The sequence below is a fragment of the Gavia stellata genome, chromosome 5, assembly GCF_030936135.1.
Source record: "Gavia stellata isolate bGavSte3 chromosome 5, bGavSte3.hap2, whole genome shotgun sequence".
Lineage (NCBI taxonomy): Eukaryota > Metazoa > Chordata > Aves > Gaviiformes > Gaviidae > Gavia > Gavia stellata.
Window position 1 is genome coordinate 48407648 of NC_082598.1, and position 21300 is coordinate 48428947.

The window sequence follows — 21300 nt, forward strand, 5'->3', positions numbered from 1 at the left end:
CATATTTGTATTTGTCAGGTTTTTTCCTTTGTGTTCATGATTCTTCCAGCACACCTGCAAGACCTCAAATTTTGGGTCCAATGGCAAATTTCACCCAAATCTGAAGGATGGAGAGGAATCTCAAGAATATCGAAGCATGCTAACACCCCACGACCACCCCCTCTATGATTTGGTAGCCGTGTGGTAACAGATGTGCATGTAGATAATACAAGGTGAAGTCCACTCAAGATACACTCCTTGATACAGCAGTTCCAACATTTCTGATACTCCATGTATGTTTTCTTTCTCAAGCTGCCTCTCAATCCTTTTTTTATTTTCTCACCCTACAAAATTCATCCGAGGATGGACTTATAAATACCAATACTTTTAAAGTTCATATGTGATATGCTGGAAAAGACAGCAAATTTCTGATAAATTTAATCAACAGTAGTAGCAGGCAAACAAAACAGTACTGGGAAAACCAATGTCGCTCCCAGTCGGGGGCTGTCACAGGTCCCCCCTCCTCATCCTTTGTCACTCATTCTTCTCTCCTCCCCTGCACCACTTTAGTGTTCAGACAAGTATTTCAGGGAGTGGATCCACTGAAAACCAGCCCTTGCAAAAAGAATGCATAAAATCAGCCCAAACAAGCAACTATTTCAATATGTAGAACCACCCTGTTCTAATACATTATAATCTATGCCATAGATATGGCACCCTGTAAAATGCCCCACGGCAGGAAAAGCTCTGGCTGGAACCCATGAGATGCAAATTCCCAGCAAAACAAGCTTCATTGCTTCCAGCTCTCTTAATTCCCCACTGGATTTTCTGATGGTGGGAGAGCCTTATGTTTTGCGTCCTTAATAGTTTCTCTATCTTATTAAAAACCTACCTTAATGGCCACACCCAATTTTGGCTTATTACTTTTATTCTTTAATCTACTTCTGTCAAAAATAATAAATATTTCTGTACAAATATGTACATTTTTCAACAGAATAAAACATTATGCAATATATGAAAGAAAGATGCTAGACTGGATGAAACATTTTGTAAAATGTTTTGGCGTAAAAAAGCACGAAAACGCTCTGACTAGTGGAAACCTAAAAAGCTTTAAGTACTTTAAATTCAACAGGTGACACTATTTGCTTTGAAACTTCACTGAGTTCCAAAATACAATGATGTCTCTTGCTCACCAACTTACAGTTTTTGACCCTAAATGGTTTCTCCCTTACATTTCCACTGACTGAATCAGCTCGACCAGAAAGTTATTAATCTACTTACTGCATATTCTAACGAATGATATATATGATATCTTTACATAAAAAACCAGACACCAAAGAAGTCTACTTCTCAAACATTATTATAAGTGACCAAACTAGACAAATCTGAAATTCAAGGTTTTATACTCAGCAGTTCTTACAATATAGTTGAGTAGAAGTACAAAATGCATACAAACTTTGTTTACAGGGGTCAATTATATGATCTTAATTATTCTATCTATGTCCTCTGAACACAGCAGATAAACTATCTTCTGCAATATTCTTCTCAAAAAATGGGGACTGCAGTAAACTGTTAGAACAAGGACATTTCTGGAAGTATCTTCCAACACGCTTAAGTCATCAGTCATAATATTTACATATACTCAAGCACTTTAAAATCTCAAGTTGTATTAACCAGCTGTCATCTTAGTGTCAAACTCCGGTCATTTTAATGTGAAATAAGGGTCAGCACATGATTTCAGCTATTAGTAAAACATTTCTTAGCTACTGAACCCCTATTAAACTATAAATGTCAGTTTCCCACAGCAAGGCTCTTCTTGAGCCTCTTTTACACTGCATTTTATTCAGAATAAAATATCTGAATTAAAGAAGACAAAATAAATATGCTACATCAACAGAGACTATTTAAATGTTAACCATATGGCTGACTGGACTTTATATAATGAAAACATTTCCACTGAGTAGTACAAACCTAGTCTGTGATTGCTAACTTTTATGAAGTGAGGGTGAATTTCTATAGACTGGGCAATACAGAACTGCTGCAGAACTGCACTGAACTCCCACAGGCTACTACAGATTTAAAAATTTGAGTCTGTTTGTCTAGGATTCTTCACTGCCAAGTATAGAAAAGCACACTTTATAGCAGGAAAACAGCTGCAAAGACCCCACTATTAAGACTGACCATTACAGACAAATTCAAAGTTTTTCTTTTTTTCAGAAGACCATACATGCATAAAAACCAAACAAACTTGCTAGTTGCTGTTAAAAAACCTGGCTATTATCAACTTTCAAAGTATTGAGAAATAAACAGAAAGCATACATTTACCAATTGGAAGTTTAACAAACTCAGGTGTTAATTGTAAAAAAAGATAAAAAGATTAGATTAGATGTGTTTGGTTTTGGGTTTTTTTTAATAGCTTGTATCTCTTTAAGCCCATCAGAAAAGCATAATCCAAATGAAAACTGATAAAATGTTCAAACTGGCAAACTAAATAGCATGCTCAACATAAAGTTACAGTAAAAGCCTTCCATTCCAAACAAAAAATAAACAACAAATCACGCTCTAACATATGGCATGTCTATATACAGTAACTTCAAATTCTTCTCTGGGCTTAAGAATCTCATTTGCAGTTTTAAAAATACTTCAGAAAATTTCTGTGCAAGTACACTCATGTGCCTCACGGTCTTCAACAAAAACAATGGGAATTCAAAAAAGCATTAGAAAAAAAATGTTAGGGAATAGCTATGAAAATCTGTCTTTCACTCTTGATTATGGAAGCTTTTTAAAAGATGCCACCTTCCCAAACTTCTCTCTTGCAGGTCTAACTCCTTGTCTATATTGCAGAGCACAAACACACACACACTTCAACCCAACATATAGGTAGCACTACATTATCTTTTCTTTCTGACACAGAGGATGAGATTTCATAAGAAATAGGAAATTTCAAATCAGCACAATGCCTTGAGATGGTTGTCCCTCTACTGATTATAAGAAGTAAAAGATCTATCATACATGGGGTGGTGGTGGGGAATCAGCACTCTCAAACTGATGGGAAGTTATAGAGTGCTCTCCTTTTATGAGGCCTAAGTTTTATTATCCTTTACATATACAAATACACAAAAAATGTATCATAGCCAAATTTTTTTTTAAATAATCAGAGCTGCAAAATCAGTCAAAAGTTAAGAAATACTGACATTAAGACTTTAAATTCACTAGAAGAGCTAAAAAGCACATCTCTGACACTCAAGACCTAACATCCTATGTTTTAAGTCTCTGCTGTGAAGCATTATGAAGACCACTCCTCAATAAAATTGTTGTAATATACTTTTTAATCACAGGAAAAAAAATAATTTTTTTGTCTTACTGTTGTTCCCTGCAATGTCTGTAAAACTGTAACTGAAAACTCCCTCAAAAAGTTTATCAGGCAAATAGCTCAAAAAATTTTGACTCAAGTGATTTAGATTTAGCCTAAGTGAAAGCCATCAAAACTAGGCTTTTAGTACTGGCTATTAAATAAATTAATACCTCTCTTACCTACAGTTTCTAATTCTCATATTATAATGCTATTGCCAAAATAAAACCGCCTACCAAATCTAGCTCAGGGCTCCACAAGTAGTGACTAGCAGGCTGAAACAACCTGACAGAACACCAAGAGTGACAGTGCTGCTGGACTTCATCTCAAAAGACGCAGCTGATAAACAGAGGTAAATCTAATAGCCTAGGCTTGGTGCTGCCTTCCCCTCAGATATGCGAGTACTGGAAAATCCCATGGACCAAATCAGGAGCAATTAGGACTCCCCACCCTTATTCCAAACTACCAAGTCTCCTTTCTCTATCCCTCTTCTCCTCTACTCCCCATTCCTAAATTTTAGCCAGCCTGGTTCCCTTAAATATTAGTGGAATTCCTCTCTAGCATTTCTTACAAGGAAAGCAGAACCAAGGACTCTAATTCAAATTCTTTTGTGGTTATGCTTCCTTCCACTATCTCAGGAAACCATCTGTAAAGCAGACAGAATACTTTCCAATGTTACTAGATGTTAGAAAGCGTAGTCGATGTTTACACAGCCTGCTCAAGACTCTTGGATGAAAGGTGCTATATATGAAAATCATTATCTGTACAACTGTCCACACATCACTTAAAGTAATAAACGCCAAACTGCTACTGAGGTGAAAGAAGAATATAGTTAAAAACAGTACTTCACAATCACTAGATACAGTAAGAGCAAAACTTTTCCTTTTTTTCTTTTTTCCTTTTTGTCTGGTACAGATCGAGTAAGTGTTCTTTGTTTCCTAAAGGTCACTCTCAAAATGTCCAAAAAATAATGGAATGACATGTTTCAGTTCAGGAGACATCACCCTGCAGGTCAACAACTCCTCCTTTCTCCTTGCTGCTTGTTATGAAGGATTTATAATTTGTTCCTGCTTTTCCTCAGTTTTTCATCAAAAGAATAGCCAAAGTAAGAAAGAAGAATTATTTACAAGCACTCTCATAGTCACTACCTCTCCTGGAAGAGCACTGACACAGGACAGCTGGGGACACACACACACACAACCAAGCTGGCAATCCTTGAAATGCAGGACTTCGTTGCTTAAAGGGTGCCTGTATTTTCATCAGGAAAAGCCACACATGCTTAAAACCTCACTTGGTGTGCATACCCACAACTGCCACTATTTTCACGGAACAAAGCCACACAAGGTTACATCATACATAGATCCGTGTGGGATGTGCAAAACCACATCTGACAGGCATGCTCCATTCACATAAGAGACAGCAGCCACAGCTATTTTCACTCAATGCCCAGCAAGAAAAATTGGTGCAGCACTGTACAAAAAGGGACCTCAGGTGCTCACTGCCCAGAGCACTTACTCAGGGTATGGGAGGTTTGAGTTCTGGGTTCTTCCCTGCCTGTGGACACTCCAGCCCTCCTGTAAGAGTGACCAAACTCCCATGGGGCATGCTCTGCTTCTCGCTGAAGCTGTTAAGACTTTGGAGAACAGTAGTCATTTGCAAAAACGGCCCGGTGAAACACGGGGGGAGGAAAAAGCCAAGGGAGAAGGGGGCAGGAAATGAACATCAGATCCTGTTATTAGAGAATTCACCTAGGACAACAATCATCTTGGTTCTGGCTTCTGTTCCCGAGATCACTTATAGATCCATCCATCCAACAAGAGTTTTAATTTAAGTCTTGTCTATGGAGCTGTCTTTTTAAAGACAATTAAGCAGCAGGCATTCCTCATTCTGCTCTTCACAGCAAGTTCTGGCAGCCTACACCACTGTCAGAAACTAAGCATCATTAAGCTGATTCAGTTATTAGTACACCGCTAATTACTGTTTGGCAGTACTGCACAATTATTTTTTTTTTGCTAAGTCTCACTGAAGAAAATAAGAAAAGAAAAAAAGGCTCTTCATAACCACTGCCTTAAAAGTATTCCACATCAACAAGCAGCCTACTAAGCATTTAGATCCCAAATCTGATCCTTCTCTGCATACAGAGAATGTTTATCTGTGCAGGTAATAGGGTAATCTACCACACAACAGCAACTCAAAGAAGTGACTGTATGAAGCAGTCTCAATGGATCTTCAACAAATTAAGAAAATGACTATTTATGGGGTTGTTCAAGCACTCAGAAGTATGTCAGTAAACAGCCCTGATACCCTCTGACACTCGTAATTTACATCATGGAGGCCAAAAACCTTGTTGCAGTTCTGTACCTGGCAAGCAAAAGTGCTATTTATCACCAGATGCCCCAGATGATTCCAGAAATATGCTCTTTCCCTTTGCTGCTCATTAGCACCGGTTCTACAAATTGAAACAGATATTTTGGGGGGGGGGGTTTGTTGTTGGTTTTTTTTTTTTTGTAAGAGAATAAATGATAACAGAATGTTCTAAAAAATTTAAGCTTTCCTTTAGGAAACAACACCTGCACCCCCACCACCATCCACGTGGACTGCCTAACGTGATTCTACACAGGAATGCATCTGTTTCATCATGAAGAGCCCTGATAACATGAACTGAAAGCTTGCCAGCCACCTTAAGACACAGATGTTCACATATTCTGGTAACTCAAATTTCAATACTGTACATACTCCACCCAACCCAGGCAGAGCAGATTTTTTACTTCTTTCATTCTGCGAAGAACGGGGTGAAAGGAAAAAACTGAAACGTTAATAAACCTAGCACTTCCAGACTTCAAACAAGGTTTATCTATACCGCAGTTGCTTTATAAAAGAGGCACAGATTAAGAATTTGGAGAGACAAGTACACGTCCATTAGCTTCGGATCTTAAAAATAAGTAGTTGTTTTAAAATCCACCCAGCTTTCCTTTATTCAAAAAGATATTTTCTAGGGGATTGTCTATGCATATATAAAATAAATAAGTTTAGATCTTTACTTTCAGGTATGTTACATAATAATATAACATATTTAATAGTGTAAAATATTTAATAATGAAAAAGGAGAAACTACTTCAATTATGAACGCTTAACTAATTATAGAAATGGTAGTTTGGTCCAACTGTGAAAATACCGTCTTTCATTCATTAGAAAAAAGTCTTTTGAAGCAACTGACATCTATGCTAAATGCTGACCTACTAACCAGACTTCAGAATTGCAAAATCTTTAAAAATTATCTCAATGAATATTTGCAATTAGTTCTACATGACCATATTTTATCTTGTAGGAAAAAGAAAAAAAAAAAGAAAAAAAAGGATGACCATGCATTGACCTTGCCTCTATAAACACAACTTTAAAAAAAAAACCACACCCGCCCTGCATTAACTATATCTCTGCTACCACTGTAAAGACTACAACACAGAATGTGCACACTTCCATACAATTTTGAATCCACTCAAAATAAAATGTTTATTAGTTCCTTATCTGTAAGGCAACACCTACCCATCCCTCCATTAATCAGGATTCTAGATTTGCTATGCAAGTTGAGAGATTCAGGTTAAGCTCATGTAATTTAATTTTTAAGATCTATGTAAATCCTTGATATAGTCTTCATTTAGATACATAGAAGGCACTGCAAAATATCTGAGCTCTAGTCCTCAAAATAAGCTGTCCAAATTTTAAATAGATAACATAAGTGGGATGTGTATCTATAATATAAGTAGCAAATCACAACATATGAATGTGCTACTTGCAACTGAGATGGATACAGTGGTGACACTTAAGTGATTTGGGAGGAGAATAAAAGGAAAAAAAAGTTTGTTCAAAATAATCAAACAGTAAGTCCTCCTAGAAAGTGAAGAGAATCCAATGACATTTACAAAGCGCAAATGTAAAGTGTTTTCAGAACAAACATTTGGTAAACAATAGCAGCACAGATCATTTCACACTAGGTGACCCTTATGCAAACACTTAAAATATACACTCAAAACTAAGATGGATGTAATTAAATCCCAGTATTTTGACTTTACCTCACAAGTCAAATGCATACAAAATCAAATGTTAAAGACAGATTAATTTGACGTTAGACTTAATAGTACAGGATGAGAATTTAAGTTGGATAGTAATATACACTGTGAATAAATAATTAGATGCAGGTTGTTAGCATTCTCACTGCAGTATCATATTAAAAAGTTTTGAATTATATCTGAAAGTTGTAATTACCTACACAAGCAGCTATACATTAAACAGGTTAGAAGTACAGTAGTATCTATAAAAATCCTTTGCAGTAACATCAGATAACGAAGTGCTGAAGAGAACACCTTCAAAACCCTCAAACTGTACAGCTCTTCAGGAACTGCAATGTTATATGGCACTGGGGTAAATTTTTGCCACCTGAGTAACATTCTTAATGTTTATTGCCAGTGAAGTCTAACAGCATTACTGAGTTTTAATAACATGGTAAAACAGAGTAAGACACTGTTGCACATCAGTGTAACTATGGGTAGGAAAACAAAGACAAATGAGGAAAAGGAAAAAAAGGCAGGAAGGGATGGTGGCAGCAATGGAAGGATAAAGAGTCTCAAAGGAACAAAAAGATGGACTTCCAGAACTTCCATTTTATCATTTTGCTAATGTCTGCAGGTCCCACTTCTACACCAAATGTAAATACCTTTAAAAAAATCACGATTTCAGTATGCACAGTGCAATGAAACTGAACACAACTAAGTCTTTGGGTGCTAGTCATGCTCAGGAAAAAAATAAAGTAACTCTAAAATTTTCAGAAGATGATGTGAATATTTACCCATGCCAGTTCCAGCTGGTGCAATTTCCCTGGAGAAGATTTCTAAAGCTTCTTTTTGCCTATGGTGTACAGCAAGCCAAATAACAGCTTCCCGAGGACCCTGCTTCAAAAAAGTAGAAATTAAATCAGCTTAGATGCAGAACATCAGTTAAATTTACCAAACTGAAAAATAACTGTAGCTCAGCATTCAAGTTAAATCTAATGGAAATGTTTAGTACTCACTGCTACAAACTACAATTCTCATTGAGTGACTTTTCATCCAGCGTCACTATAATGAAACGTTAACAGAAAATTATCTTTTTTATTTTGCTACCATGAAATCAACTATTGGATATTTCAGACTGCTAGGACACTGCTCTTCTCCAGCGTTCTCAAAGAATCAAGTACTATAACTAACAGTACTTTGTAAGAAACTCAATACTTGGGTTCACTCTCAGTGGAACTGGCAAACTTGCCTCTTTTAAGTGCACTGAGAATACTTTGTGGTCAAGTTAGAGAGCCGGGTTCTTATCATCAAGAAATAAGCAGATCTGTCCACAGAACAGCATTCAAACCTAATCCTTGGGAGTTAAATGGGAGAACAGAACTTTTAAAAGCCACCCCATATCCAGAGAAAAGAGCAGACACTTCTCTAAAGGTAAACCCAACCAGTACTCTGCTCCCTACTCTATAGTCAACTAACACACCTGCCTTTGCAGACAAGAATTCTCTCTCACTTAAGATTTTACTTTTCTAAAAATCTCTTTTCTGGCACTGAAAGATCTATGACTGGAATCAATGCACTGGCAAAAGCCTTAGAGTGAACATTAGGTCTCACTGAGGGCAAAGACAGTATTTATTCAAGAATTTGCATCTGCCAGTAAGAACCACCCTTGGTCTACCTTTGAATCTCTAAATGTGAAACCTGCTCAAAATACAAGTCTGTCCCTAAGTGTCTCTTACTTGTCCCAAAGCACAAGCACAACCGCTTCCATCATACACACGAAATGGGACTGCACAAGGTCTCAAAATCTACTCGTCAGGCGTTTCTCATACAGCACTACTTCAAGTATGGAGTTACGTAGCAGGGTATTCCTCCTCTCTGGTCGTCAGCTCTCTGGAAGTCAGGTTTTTTTGTTAATGAGCACAAAGAAAGTTTCTAAAGGTTCTTTGGTAACCTTACATAAAATTCTTGGCTTACCTAAGCCAATGTAAAATTCAAAAAAGGAAGAGTTTCACTGCAACATACTAGGGGATTTCTTCCAGTGTTTACGACCTTTTTTTATGTCAACAGGAAAGGATATATTTCATGGAAGCATGAAAAACATATCAAAGTTTGGGTGTGGGTTTTTTTTTTGTTATTCTACAGAGCTCAGAGGACTTCATAACTCTCTAAATGCCCTGTCTAAAGAATTCTTGTAGATTTGGTAGCTGTTCCACTAAAAATGTAGAAAAGTAAAGGAAAATTGAACATACAGCTACTTAGGATACTGAAGAGGACATTTTCCTGGAAGAAAGGAACAATTTAGATTCAGATGGGCTTGGATCTTCCATGCCAGATGTTTGCTATACCAGGAAATGAGTATACATGACTAAATAACCAATTTTTAGTTTATTCCAACTTTTTTCCTTACATATAATAGTTTCTGAAGCATTTGATAGCTTCTCAATTGTGCATAAAAATTGAAGAATATTATAAAATAACATTTTTCCTCCTAGTGTAACACTTCTAACAGACTTTAGCAAAAAGCCTATTTCTTTACAAATACAGAAACCAGTGACATTTCTGAAAGCATCAGAGATTAAATACTCAGCAGACAGGAAGGAGACAGATGCTGCTAGAATTCAACAGCCCCAACTTCAAAATGCAGGGGTTGAGGTGTGGAGCAGAGGGGACATGGTTTTTTGGTCAAATGAAAAAAATGGAGCCATAACTCCTTAAAGGAGTCCTCCCTCCTCTGGGCTAAGGAACAGCATCATCCTACACAGTACCAGATTTTTTATGACTTAACACTGAAAAGACAGAGGAACCTTTCTTCATGCTAATAGCATCTTTCCTTTGATAGATAGGAACAGGAGAGAAAAGATAAACACCTTGAAGTTGTTGTTATATGCAGGCAGTTGTTAGATGAACTGAATTAAAGTTGTGATCAAACAAAACCATGTCTCATCCTTCTTGCTATATGTTTTGATGTTTATTCCCTACCCAAAGTTGAACGGGTATCCCTGATTTCAAGAACTAGAAGTTATGTCAAGAACAATTCTAAAATTACTTGAAGCAATTGTCAATTTACACAGCTGGCAGTGAAAAATGCTAGACTATTATGCCTAACAAAATACAAATTTACTCATTAGAATTCTAGTAAATTTAACAGTATCACAACAAAACAAACTGTCTTTCCCTGCCTCCCCTCAAATTTTACGACTTGACTAAACATTTTAAACTTAAAAAAATATTTTTTTCCTCTTCAAAATAACCTGAGAAACTACATGCTGGATCTGAACTCCTAAAATGCCTGTCTTTTAAGACAACTCCTAACTAGTGCTACTTATTTTAATTGCCCACATTTCTGTAAAGCTGCATTCTTTAAAAACATTACATAAACCAGCAAATTGAGTATTAGCTTTTGAAATACTGATGTCTTGTATATTAGTATCATTTTCCTGTGTGTATACAGTACATTTTTCCCAAAAGCAATACTGTTGAACATGTCAACATTCGAAAATCTCAAGTCAATTTCAGGAATTTAAGTAACTTCAGCAATGCAGGAACATGGATGTATTTTCTAGTGGCAGCTGCTGAAATGGTGTTTATCATAAATGTTTTAATATGCTGCACCAAGCATTCTGGTTACTGTAAAAATATCCCAAATAGACCGTTAAGTTAACAGACTGCTAAACCCTCTATTCCAACTCAAATGCACGACAAACCCCCAACACGAACAAGCTCACTTATTCCAGCTTACACCAAGGGAGGAAAACTTCCTGCCTTTATAGCTGGTGATCACCTAAAACCCAATAATGAAGGGCCTTCTTGTTTTAATATGTTTAAACCTAAGTTCTAAATATTCATGAAGTTGAAAGATGGTTTTTCTCTACTTCCTATTCTAGGGGCATATCCACATGGAGGTACCGTGAAGTAAATATAATTGCTTTCATCTTTCTTAAATACCCCTATGTAGACATACCCACAGGGAGACAGACACCCACAGTTCATTTCTCAGCCTCCAAGCTCCCAGCCTGGAAAATACTTGCTACAATACTATCATGCAGGAAATTCTACAAACTTGATTCACAGTTTTATTAGTTTATCTCGATACTCATGTAGGCAAAGCCTAAAATAAAAGTTTAGCAGAGCCAAGGTAGGAGAGGTTATATTATTCCAGCAGATCATGTATCACTGAAAGGACTGAAATTTCCTTCTGTGAATACAGAAACAGACATCCTGATCAAGATAATATAAATAAGAAACCAATCAGTTCTCCAGTTTAAAAAAGTTTCACTAGATTATTGTAAAAAATTGTTGCTACACAGAAAATATGCAGCCATGCCACAAACTCAACAAATGCTTTTTTTTTTTTAACATTCAGTGTTCCCAAAGCTACCAAGAGATTCATTCAATTACCACAAATAATAATTAATAGGAGATACTCTTGCAGAAAACATACTTATGCATTCATACCCACTTCCTAGTTCTAAACTGTACCATGTCTTCAATATTCCATTTAAGTTCTAGGTTTACTTCCTTGCCCACAGATGCAAGATACCGTGGTGTATGAAAATAATGAGCTGAGTCCTGTTCTGAGTGGGTGAATCCAGTATTAAAACTGTATATATAGACTATTTTAAAGTCATTTATCTTACAGTATCTTAATTAAAACAAAAAATAGCAAAACAAAGTTATACTTAATCAAGTCTTAACAATGTGTTGTAACTTGGTTAACAAAGGGTTAGTAGAAAACTAACAGACACAGCACATACAGTTTTTATATAGCAAACTCTAATACCTGATGTACTATTAATAGATACCTTTCACGTTAAACACATCCAGTATTTCTAAACCATGAACTCATTGACACTGTGACACTGTCATAACCGCTCTTCCTCCTCAAAAGAAAACCACAGAGCAAGATATACTAAAAATTAAATGCCACTAGGGTTACTCAGTGCCGATTCAGGTCCCTTTCCTGCTCATGCTGGGCTGCTGCTGTCAAAGTAAGCTATCAGAGTGGCAAGCAACAACCACATAAACAGGTGGGAAAGACTGAGAAAGGAAAGTAGGCAAGCATTTCTTGATTTCTCAAGGATACTTTGTGTTGTCACGAACAGTCAATACTCCACACAGCAGCTCAGACTACAGTATACAGGCCTACGTAAGCCTGGGATATACAGTGATTTCACAGTTGCAAAGGCAAACCTTTGCATACACTTTGACAGACCCATGTGAGAATTAGTCCAGCCACACCATCTACACTGAGCTCCAAATATTGTTCAACTTATCCTGACTTGGTATTCATTACACATATTTGCTTCTCCTCTTTAAATATAGATGATAGAATCTTTAAAGCAGGAACTGTTTTCCTTATGTGTTAATACACTGCCTAACAGGGCTCTGGTTTTCGGCACTGTTATTTGCAACCCAAATAAGCATGCCTAATTTTGTATGGAAAGATGTGGTAGGAAAGAGCATTTAAGAGACTACATTATTCCTACCTGCAGCCCCAAAGGGCAGATGTTTTCCTCAGGATTCTATGACTTTGTATTTTAAATGGAAAAGCAAACCCCACACCCCACCCTTTTTCTCAAGCTACTATGGCTGCTTTCCAGATGAAAACTCCTCTGGTTAGTTTCTTCTAAACTGTTGGAGGAACCGGGTGAAGGGGGGAGGCAATAGAGTGATTTCCTGTATTTCAGCTTCAGCTCTCACATCCTATTTCAGGCATGTATGGGAAGCACATACAATGGAGATAACGTTCTACTTACTTTTCATAAGACCTGGGAGTTGAGGCTGGCAATACAGAAAATACTACAAATATTCAACTTCCTTTGGAAAATTTATTTAATGTACCGTAAACAAGGCAAACTGAACAATAAGGAAGGAGAAACTGCTCTTTTTCAAATCATTATGCACTCTATACAACAAGACAGAAAACTTTCTATGTAACAATTTAATTAAAGAATGTATTACAATGCATCATCATTAGGAGCTGGTACGAACAGAACACAGACAAGTTCAACATCTGGAACATCTGTTCCTATGTTTCAAAATTTTGATTCTGCAATCTCAGTAACACACTTAACATTGCAGGGTTTATGGTCCTAAAAGGAAAAAGACCACATTATAAAGCTGGTTCCTCAGGCAGCAACTCCTGCTGCTGGGCAGAATGAAATTGAAGGTCAAGCCCTAAAATGAATAGCTGCAGATATAACTTGCCCAATTTCTAAGACTACTTGATTTCTATAATAAGAAGTTTGCTGCCTTTCTCCACATCATGTTCGTGTTTCCTATACATACAAATTGTTGGCTATTTTAAGTGTTGAAACCCCTAAGACCAAACTCAGAACTGAGTTTTCCCACGTGTACCTTAAAAGTTTTGCAAGACTGCCACTGACAAAGAAGAATTAGATGCTACTGTTCTGGAACAAAACTAAACTGTCTAAATATTTAAAGTGCATGTAAGTGAAGACAAGATTTACAGTCTTGTTCCTTTAAAAAGGACTTTCATATCCTAGATTAGGAAAACAGACCATGGATATCACAGCTGCAGTGGTTACAGCCATCGTTCATATTCTTACATACAAATTTATTAAGTCACCAAATACAATGCAGAATTATAAAATTCAAGACTGCTTCACAAATAGTACTCACAGTCAGTTTTAAAGTTTTAGAGTCTGCAATCTTTATAATGTGGTCGTTTAGAGTTACATCTAACACAATTTAAGTCTACATCATAAGAACTTTTATAAGAAGATATTTCTTTAGACGAACAACATTAGAATAGACTACAACAACATTTTTGTAAGATTTCATATCAGTGCTTCTGGAAGACCCAATACTGCAAAAACCTTGTCAGTGTTAATTTTGTACACTAAGTAGTGACACTGAATTCTTTGCAAGATGATGGGGTGAAATTCCCAAGATGATAGTGACTTCCTTTAAAGTTATGGAAAAGATAACAATATGGAGAGATTAAAAGAGGTCAGTAAAAGTTTAAGAACACTCCACTGAATACTTACACCATCTATACTCCTTCTAGCATGAGGTCCATATGTATCTTCAGACCCTAAAACCTGTATGTTAACTGCACTGTAATCTTCATACCCAAGCTGACTGAAAATAAGACGAGTCCTGCAACAAATGATTTTTTTTTTATTAGTAAACTGCCTCAAAATGATTATCTGAAGTAGCCCTGTGTCATCCACAGGAGTTAGCTCTGTCATGTAAACTGGACTATGAATACTTTACACTAAACAAATATATCTGTATACTACAAATTGAGCGATTACTGACAAGGAACCTATGGCTCTGAATTCATCCCTAGGTTTCAAATTGAGCCTTTGTTTACTCAAATTATTTGAAAGATGACAGGCAAAGACAAATGAATGGATTTCTTTAAAACAAAGACAGCTTGAAATGTAATTACAGTATATGCAGCCTTCCTGGGTTTCATACTGATAATTCAGCTCTTAACTCTGTTTCTGATATAAGGCATTATGAACTACCAATAAATATGTGAAACTACCTCATTACATCACAGGCACCAATGAAGGGAAGAAAAAAAAAAAAAAAATCAAACTGAAGAAGGAGCTTTTATCAAAACCTTAAAGGTCTTTATCTGGGATTAATGAACATACAGCTCAAATGCCAAAAAGTAGACAAAGTTTTTAAAGACAACATTTCTTCATTAATCGTGTCTTTCCAGTCTGGCACTGAAATTCCTCAAACTCTTTCTGTAAGGACATTGCCAGCAAAAGCACATTGTGTCAAGTGTGCCAAGTTTGTCTCGTAACAACTAATAATGAGGATGAACATTACCTTCTTTTTATACACCATGAAAACACACACTGTTTTAAGAGAAACAGGAATTAATACCGGTTTTTGACAAATATTGAATTTGGATTAAATAGACTGTTTGCAACAACTCTTGGAAAACAGCCAAACTCTCAAGCACTAAAACTGAAAATGGCCACTATAGCTTTAAAAAAAATAACCATGTGAAGTACAAAATAAAAAAAAACACAGTAAAAAAAGTTAGAACCAAGTTTTAAAAGAATCCAACCATTAAAAATAGTCCAACTTATTAACATGTTGCATATTGGAAAAAAAAGTTAAATTCTGAAGCACCTAAACAGGTTTCCCAGTAATTTTGGTCTGGTACCCTTCTAGCTGTATAAAAGATTTTATCAGCTGAAACATTGGAATTATGTTAGGATGAGAAAAGTATTTTGCATCAGTGGAACATTTTGAAGATACTGCTAATATATCATGATTATTGAAAAATGAAGCAGTGTACACGACTTAAATACAAAAATGTAATTTTCTAACTGTTGTAAAGAGACGAAGGTGGTCCATGTACCACAAATGAGGCCATCTTTATTTTGATGACCACAGAAAGACAGATACTTGATTTAAGGTATCTAAATTTGCAAACCGCATCTGTAACAATTTATTTTAAGTTATTTATCTACAGACATTACAGTTAGATATACTAGAGTTCAAAATACAATCTATGGGTAATTTTTAGGCCTTTCATGTGTCTTGGTAATGCAACAGAGAACCATCAAAAATAAAAGGACACCAAAGACTACTCCAAATCTCTTCTGTTTTCAAAAATGAATAAACAAATAAAGGAGAAGCATGCAAGAAAGTAGTGGAAGAAGTCATATTACAAGCTGCCAAAACTGCCTAATGTCTTAGGCTGCCAACTAATTTGACCTGTACAATTGAAGCACCTTAAATTTGTGCACCTTATTCTCTACTTGTTGCCATTAGACTACCGGGCAGAATTTAATCTAGAACAGACTGGAAGCTGGCTACCTGAAAGATCATGTCCTTACGACATTCTCTTGCAACAGGAATTGGTGGAAAGACTGAAGTCAGAGCTTCCTAAAGAGATGTAGTTGCTGGTAGAGGATTCTCTGACAGTGATCAGAATAGCTTAACTCTTATTCTGTATCTAGGTTGACGTACAAAAATCTTTTGAACGTGCTGACTAAGCAATTCCACACATCAAGCTGTTTAAGACTGCGTTTGAGATGGAGAACATATTGATCGGCAATACTGTATATTGTGATTTTTAAGACACAGAACAAGCCACAGCTACTCCAGGCATGCCTCATGGGCTAGAGACTACTTATCAAGCCAGTTAACCATCCTTTGGCTATCTCACATCAGCCCTCTTCTGATGATTACTCAGGACAGCACAGTAAGCAGGCTGAATTAATTTTCTAGTGGTCCCAGAGGCAGCAGCACCACAAGCTGTTTTAATCAGACAGAAGATTCATATAGTCTGGTCTGAAATAATGTCCAAGAGCAAACATGAAAGGGAAAATATACCATTCTATTTTTTTTTCCAAAATAATCACCTAGCTTCCAAAAAGATTGCTTTTCGAGGACTTTTGAGTCCCTGAGTCTTTGTATTTAACAGCTCTTGAAGGGTTTTTTTCTTTACTTATTTTCTCAGTAGCCCCTGGACATGTATACTTCTAGCATTCGTACCACTCTGAAGAAAGGGATTCCGTAGCTTAATTACGCATCCTGCCTCAGCCCACTCTCATCTACTATGTCTCTTGAGGGAAGTCACACAGCTCCTGCTTCATCACAGTGCTGTACATGGGCACATGAGCAATAAGTCACTCTAAGTCCACAGTAAACCTTGCATTTCTGGCAGGTGTCTATCCTGCTGTAATTGCTGCATGGGTCTATAATAGGATGGGGGGGAAGTTGTATATAAAGTATGGCACAGAGATAGATCTCATAACTAGAAAGACTGGGGCTATTGGAGTAAATGCTCAGAGACTTTCGTGAGGATATGGAATTATATTTAAGAGGAATCCCTCCTCGCCCAAATATACCGGCATGACAATATGACTAAAGGTTTCTCAGTCTGTCTTAAAATTGTAAAATTGTTCTAGTAAACAAAATCATTAGTCACATTTTACAAGGTACTAAGATAATTTTGTTTAACACACAAACTTGGTAAACTGTCTACATTTCATAGCCCTAAGATTTTTGATAAGTAGTAGTTCTGGTAAGTTTTGATAAGAAGAACTAGTTTCACATGGGTTTCTCTCTGGCACCTAATAAATTTTAATCTAAATCACAGCTTTTCCCTCATTAATTTGGGTTTTTCTCCACTATCCAGGCATCTATTTTCAACAATATTTGAGACCTTTCTCACTCTGTCAAATGTAGCTGAAGTGTAGTTATATGTTGAAAACATGTTTCATAAACAGGCTACTTAAGTCTTGAAATGTCCTCCCAGTTGGAAGACTATAGTCTTCCAGGGTTCTTATAAGGTTAATATGGTTGCCATTGTATGTCACAGTTCTATTTTCATCATCTCTGAAACGAAAAAAGCCAAAACCCCTTCCAAGACTGAAATACTAACCGTTGCAGAATACTTTCTGCAGTGCGTTTTCCTTTTTGTACTGCCTTTGGACCTCCCACTGGACAGACAGCAGTAGCTCTGAAGCCATCAAGGTAAGTGGCATTTACCTAACGATAAAGAGATTATGAAATTACATGGGATTCAGTACTGATGTGTTATAAATGTTCTCTGACAATCATTATCCACACATGAAGCAGAAGCAGAATAGCAAGAAACCATCATCATTATCACAAAAATTTACTCCATTATTTAAAATTCAAAATTCTGTTGGAGGAAGATTAAAATCTGCAAAACTGTGGAACTCTGAATCACTTCTCATTGTCATCCTTAAATTCTCCTGCACTTATCTATTTTGGTACATAGGACATATTCTAATGTTGAAAAGCTGAATCATCTAATCACAGTGAAATAGATTAGACATAAGTTTCCCAGAAGTATTACAGTAAATGTGGAAAAATATCATATACACACACATGCATGCACAAAAGAACATGCTATGCAAACATTTAACTAATAAGCATTTTACTAGACTTAAGAGTGCTACAGCTATTTAACAGAGCTCTAATACAGTGAAAGTAATGACCATAATGCATGGCCATAAATGGTAGAAAAGCTTTAGTAGATATATCTAAACTAAGCGTGATGAGCATTTTCAACATTTGTTACCTAACAGAAAAACAAAACCAGAAATTGAAGAACCTGATAAGACATTTAGCATAACTACAACCAGAAATGTTTTTCCTACAGTATATTTTCACTTTACCCAGCCTACTTTTAAATGTCCCAAAAAAACGTGTTTCAGCTATTTCTTTTGAGAAGCTATTCCACAGGTAATGTATTTCTCATGATCTTCCCTGAAGTTTACCTTATATCTCACTTTCTGTTATCATTGTTTTACTAATTCCACTTCACCTTTAATGCAGCAATTAAATAATTTTCCTCTATATTCAAAGTTACAGAAAGATGTAACACACCCTTAAAGTATTTCTAGCTTATGTCCATTCAGTCACTTCCTAGCCAAGTTGAACATACAAGTTTGTTTCCTAAAAACTACTTCCAAAACAGGTGTGAAAAGCATATGTCCATTTATCACTGACAGCCAATTAAACAGTTTCAAAAAATAGAAATATTTCACAGGAAGTCTAACTTACGTATTTTAGAGTATCATTACACTGTTTAATGTACAAAACATAAGATATATTAAAAAATATTCCTAAACACATATATTTCAACTGTCCTACTTAAGAAATAATAATAAATAAATAAGAAATAAATTAAAACTTATTTCTATTTTACTCCTATGTAAAAAACAAACGGTCATTCTGTTTTGTTTATTCCATTTCATGGCTCATCAACTGAAAATCTCAAATCTCAGTTATTTCCTTTAGATATACAGAAGTATCGAAATGTAAAGTAAAGAACAAAAACTGCAGAAGGACAAGGCTGCTGAACAGAACAGTCGCTGAAAGCTGCTGAGAAGCAGCAAAACACATTCTGCTTCAAACTGCACGCTCGGACAAAGGAAGAAAAAGTATTTCCTGCTTCGTACATTCACTGCCTTCTGTATTTGCCCATATCAAATTCCACTATTTACTACAGGAATAAGAGCATTAGCATTTGATTGATGGAATTTGATGTTTTTTACAAAAGTGTACTCTTCACTCTATGCCATTTTTAGGAATTACTTCTAAATTGACTTGTCCGTCAGTTATACAATTACATTGTAAGCTGATTTTTAAAACTAAACATCTTTTAGAAATGTGCTTATAACTTATGTTTTAAGACTTTTTTGTTGTTGTTTCAAACACAACAAAAAAGTATTTTCAGATTAAAAAGACACAGTTATTCCCAGATGCAGATAATGCAGACACAGACCACTCAGAGAAGGGAAATTTGTTGTTCTAGAGTTACTTAACTAGAACTCTTGAACTAATAATTAAAATTCTGAGGAGATGCAAAAAGCTGACAAGACAATATTGTACTGAAGTTGTAGGCTGCCTACCAAAAAAATTAAAAAAAATAAAATATAAAATCAATGCTTCATTATATTAGGTGAAAGTTCAGAAAAATTCATGTTCCGATTACACTCCCAAAATACTTTTAAAATCTCAAACCCCTTTTTCATAAAGCTGATACAAACGTGATTACTAGAAAGCTGACAGAAGTGAAAAACTAAATAAGGGCATGAGAAAAGTGACCTGTGGTATACTACTTGATTCTAAAAATGCTTTGTCAGTATACTTCAATTATGGAGCCTTTAGAGAGATCTCCTATGCTGACTTTACAGCTCATCAAAACCAAACCTGCTTTGGTCATGTCATTATTTACCTTTGAAATACTGTGTCTTTTAAAAGCTGAAACTCTAACTTAAATAAAACTGGTTTTAGAAGTGTCAAAAATATTTTTAAAATGCAGTAAAAAGTTTCAAAGAAAAAATATGCTCAGACATACATTATATTATTTAAACAGAAATATTAGCACAATTCCCTCCTTAGGTTGACTCACTTTTGATATGGCTGTGCTAAGCAGTTAATTTCTGATCTCAACCTTGCTTCTGTAAAAGTCAGTTTTGCCACTAGTTTAAACAAGAAAAGGATCCAGCCCTACTGGTACTTCACCAGAACTGTATTACCTTAGCATCCATTCAGGGAATGGAGACCACTAGAAGACTACAGTAACAAACATAAAACTCCACAGTTTTACTGGAAGTGCGGGTTTCTTTCAACAGAATATTTCAGGAGACTATCAGTCTCATTCTTAGTTGCTCTCTTACCAGATGTAGTTACTCATTACTTACCTTTTGAAAACTACTTGGCAGACAAATTTCACAATGAAATAGAACAAAATTAACACACCAGTATAAAAATCAACAAGTATAAAGGTGTTAGTGGGCTAAGATGTTTTAAAAATTATTATTATTACTATAAAAGAACCATCCCAGCCTTCTCTGGAGGTTTGTGGATAAGCCTGTGACACAAATCAACATGTTTTTATGCATCGATTAAGGTTTATATTTTCTTCTTTTTCCCTTCCTTCTTTTACTCTTGGGACAGGGAGGATGATGATTTTAAAGTGGAAACATTTTTGGCAGAAAATACTTAGTATCTTCTCCAAAATATAAAATTGTGTAAATCAAAAATACCTTACACTCCACAGAAAGAGGTAATACCTTATAAAATGTTGAAGGAGGCGATCCTTTTGCTCCATGAACTTTCACTGCCCCACCATCAAAACCTATAGTGGTTAAAAAACCCAATATTTAAGCTTCTTCAATATAACTTCAAGGACATTCTTTTGTGATACATATTAATCAAATGCACTTAATTAAAAAGCGTATCACTGATAGCTGTACTGCCACAGAAGAGAGAACCTTTCACAAAACAGTCCTCCCTGCCTTAGAAACACAAACAGCAAATTGGTGACTGAATTTATGACTTCAATAAGCCTTTTAATAGAGCACTTGAAATGTTTATTCATGTACTTAAAAAATACTTAACACAGAAAGGAGTCTTAGGACTTCAGACCCAATAGTTACT

The 21300-nt window shown here is 35.8% G+C and overlaps 1 protein-coding gene across 1 annotated transcript in view; it reads right to left on the minus strand.

Annotated features, from left to right (window-relative positions):
• The window catches only part of LOC104258444 (uncharacterized), a 65836-nt gene that overhangs the window by 23561 nt on the left and 20975 nt on the right, over window positions 1–21300 (minus strand). The window contains exons 10-13 of the mRNA XM_059818209.1: window positions 20934–20998; window positions 17765–17871; window positions 14391–14502; window positions 8175–8274 (exon numbers count right to left, since the gene is read on the minus strand). Coding sequence (XP_059674192.1) covers window positions 8175–8274; window positions 14391–14502; window positions 17765–17871; window positions 20934–20998 — 384 coding nt within the window. The remainder of the gene's footprint in view (window positions 1–8174; window positions 8275–14390; window positions 14503–17764; window positions 17872–20933; window positions 20999–21300) is intronic.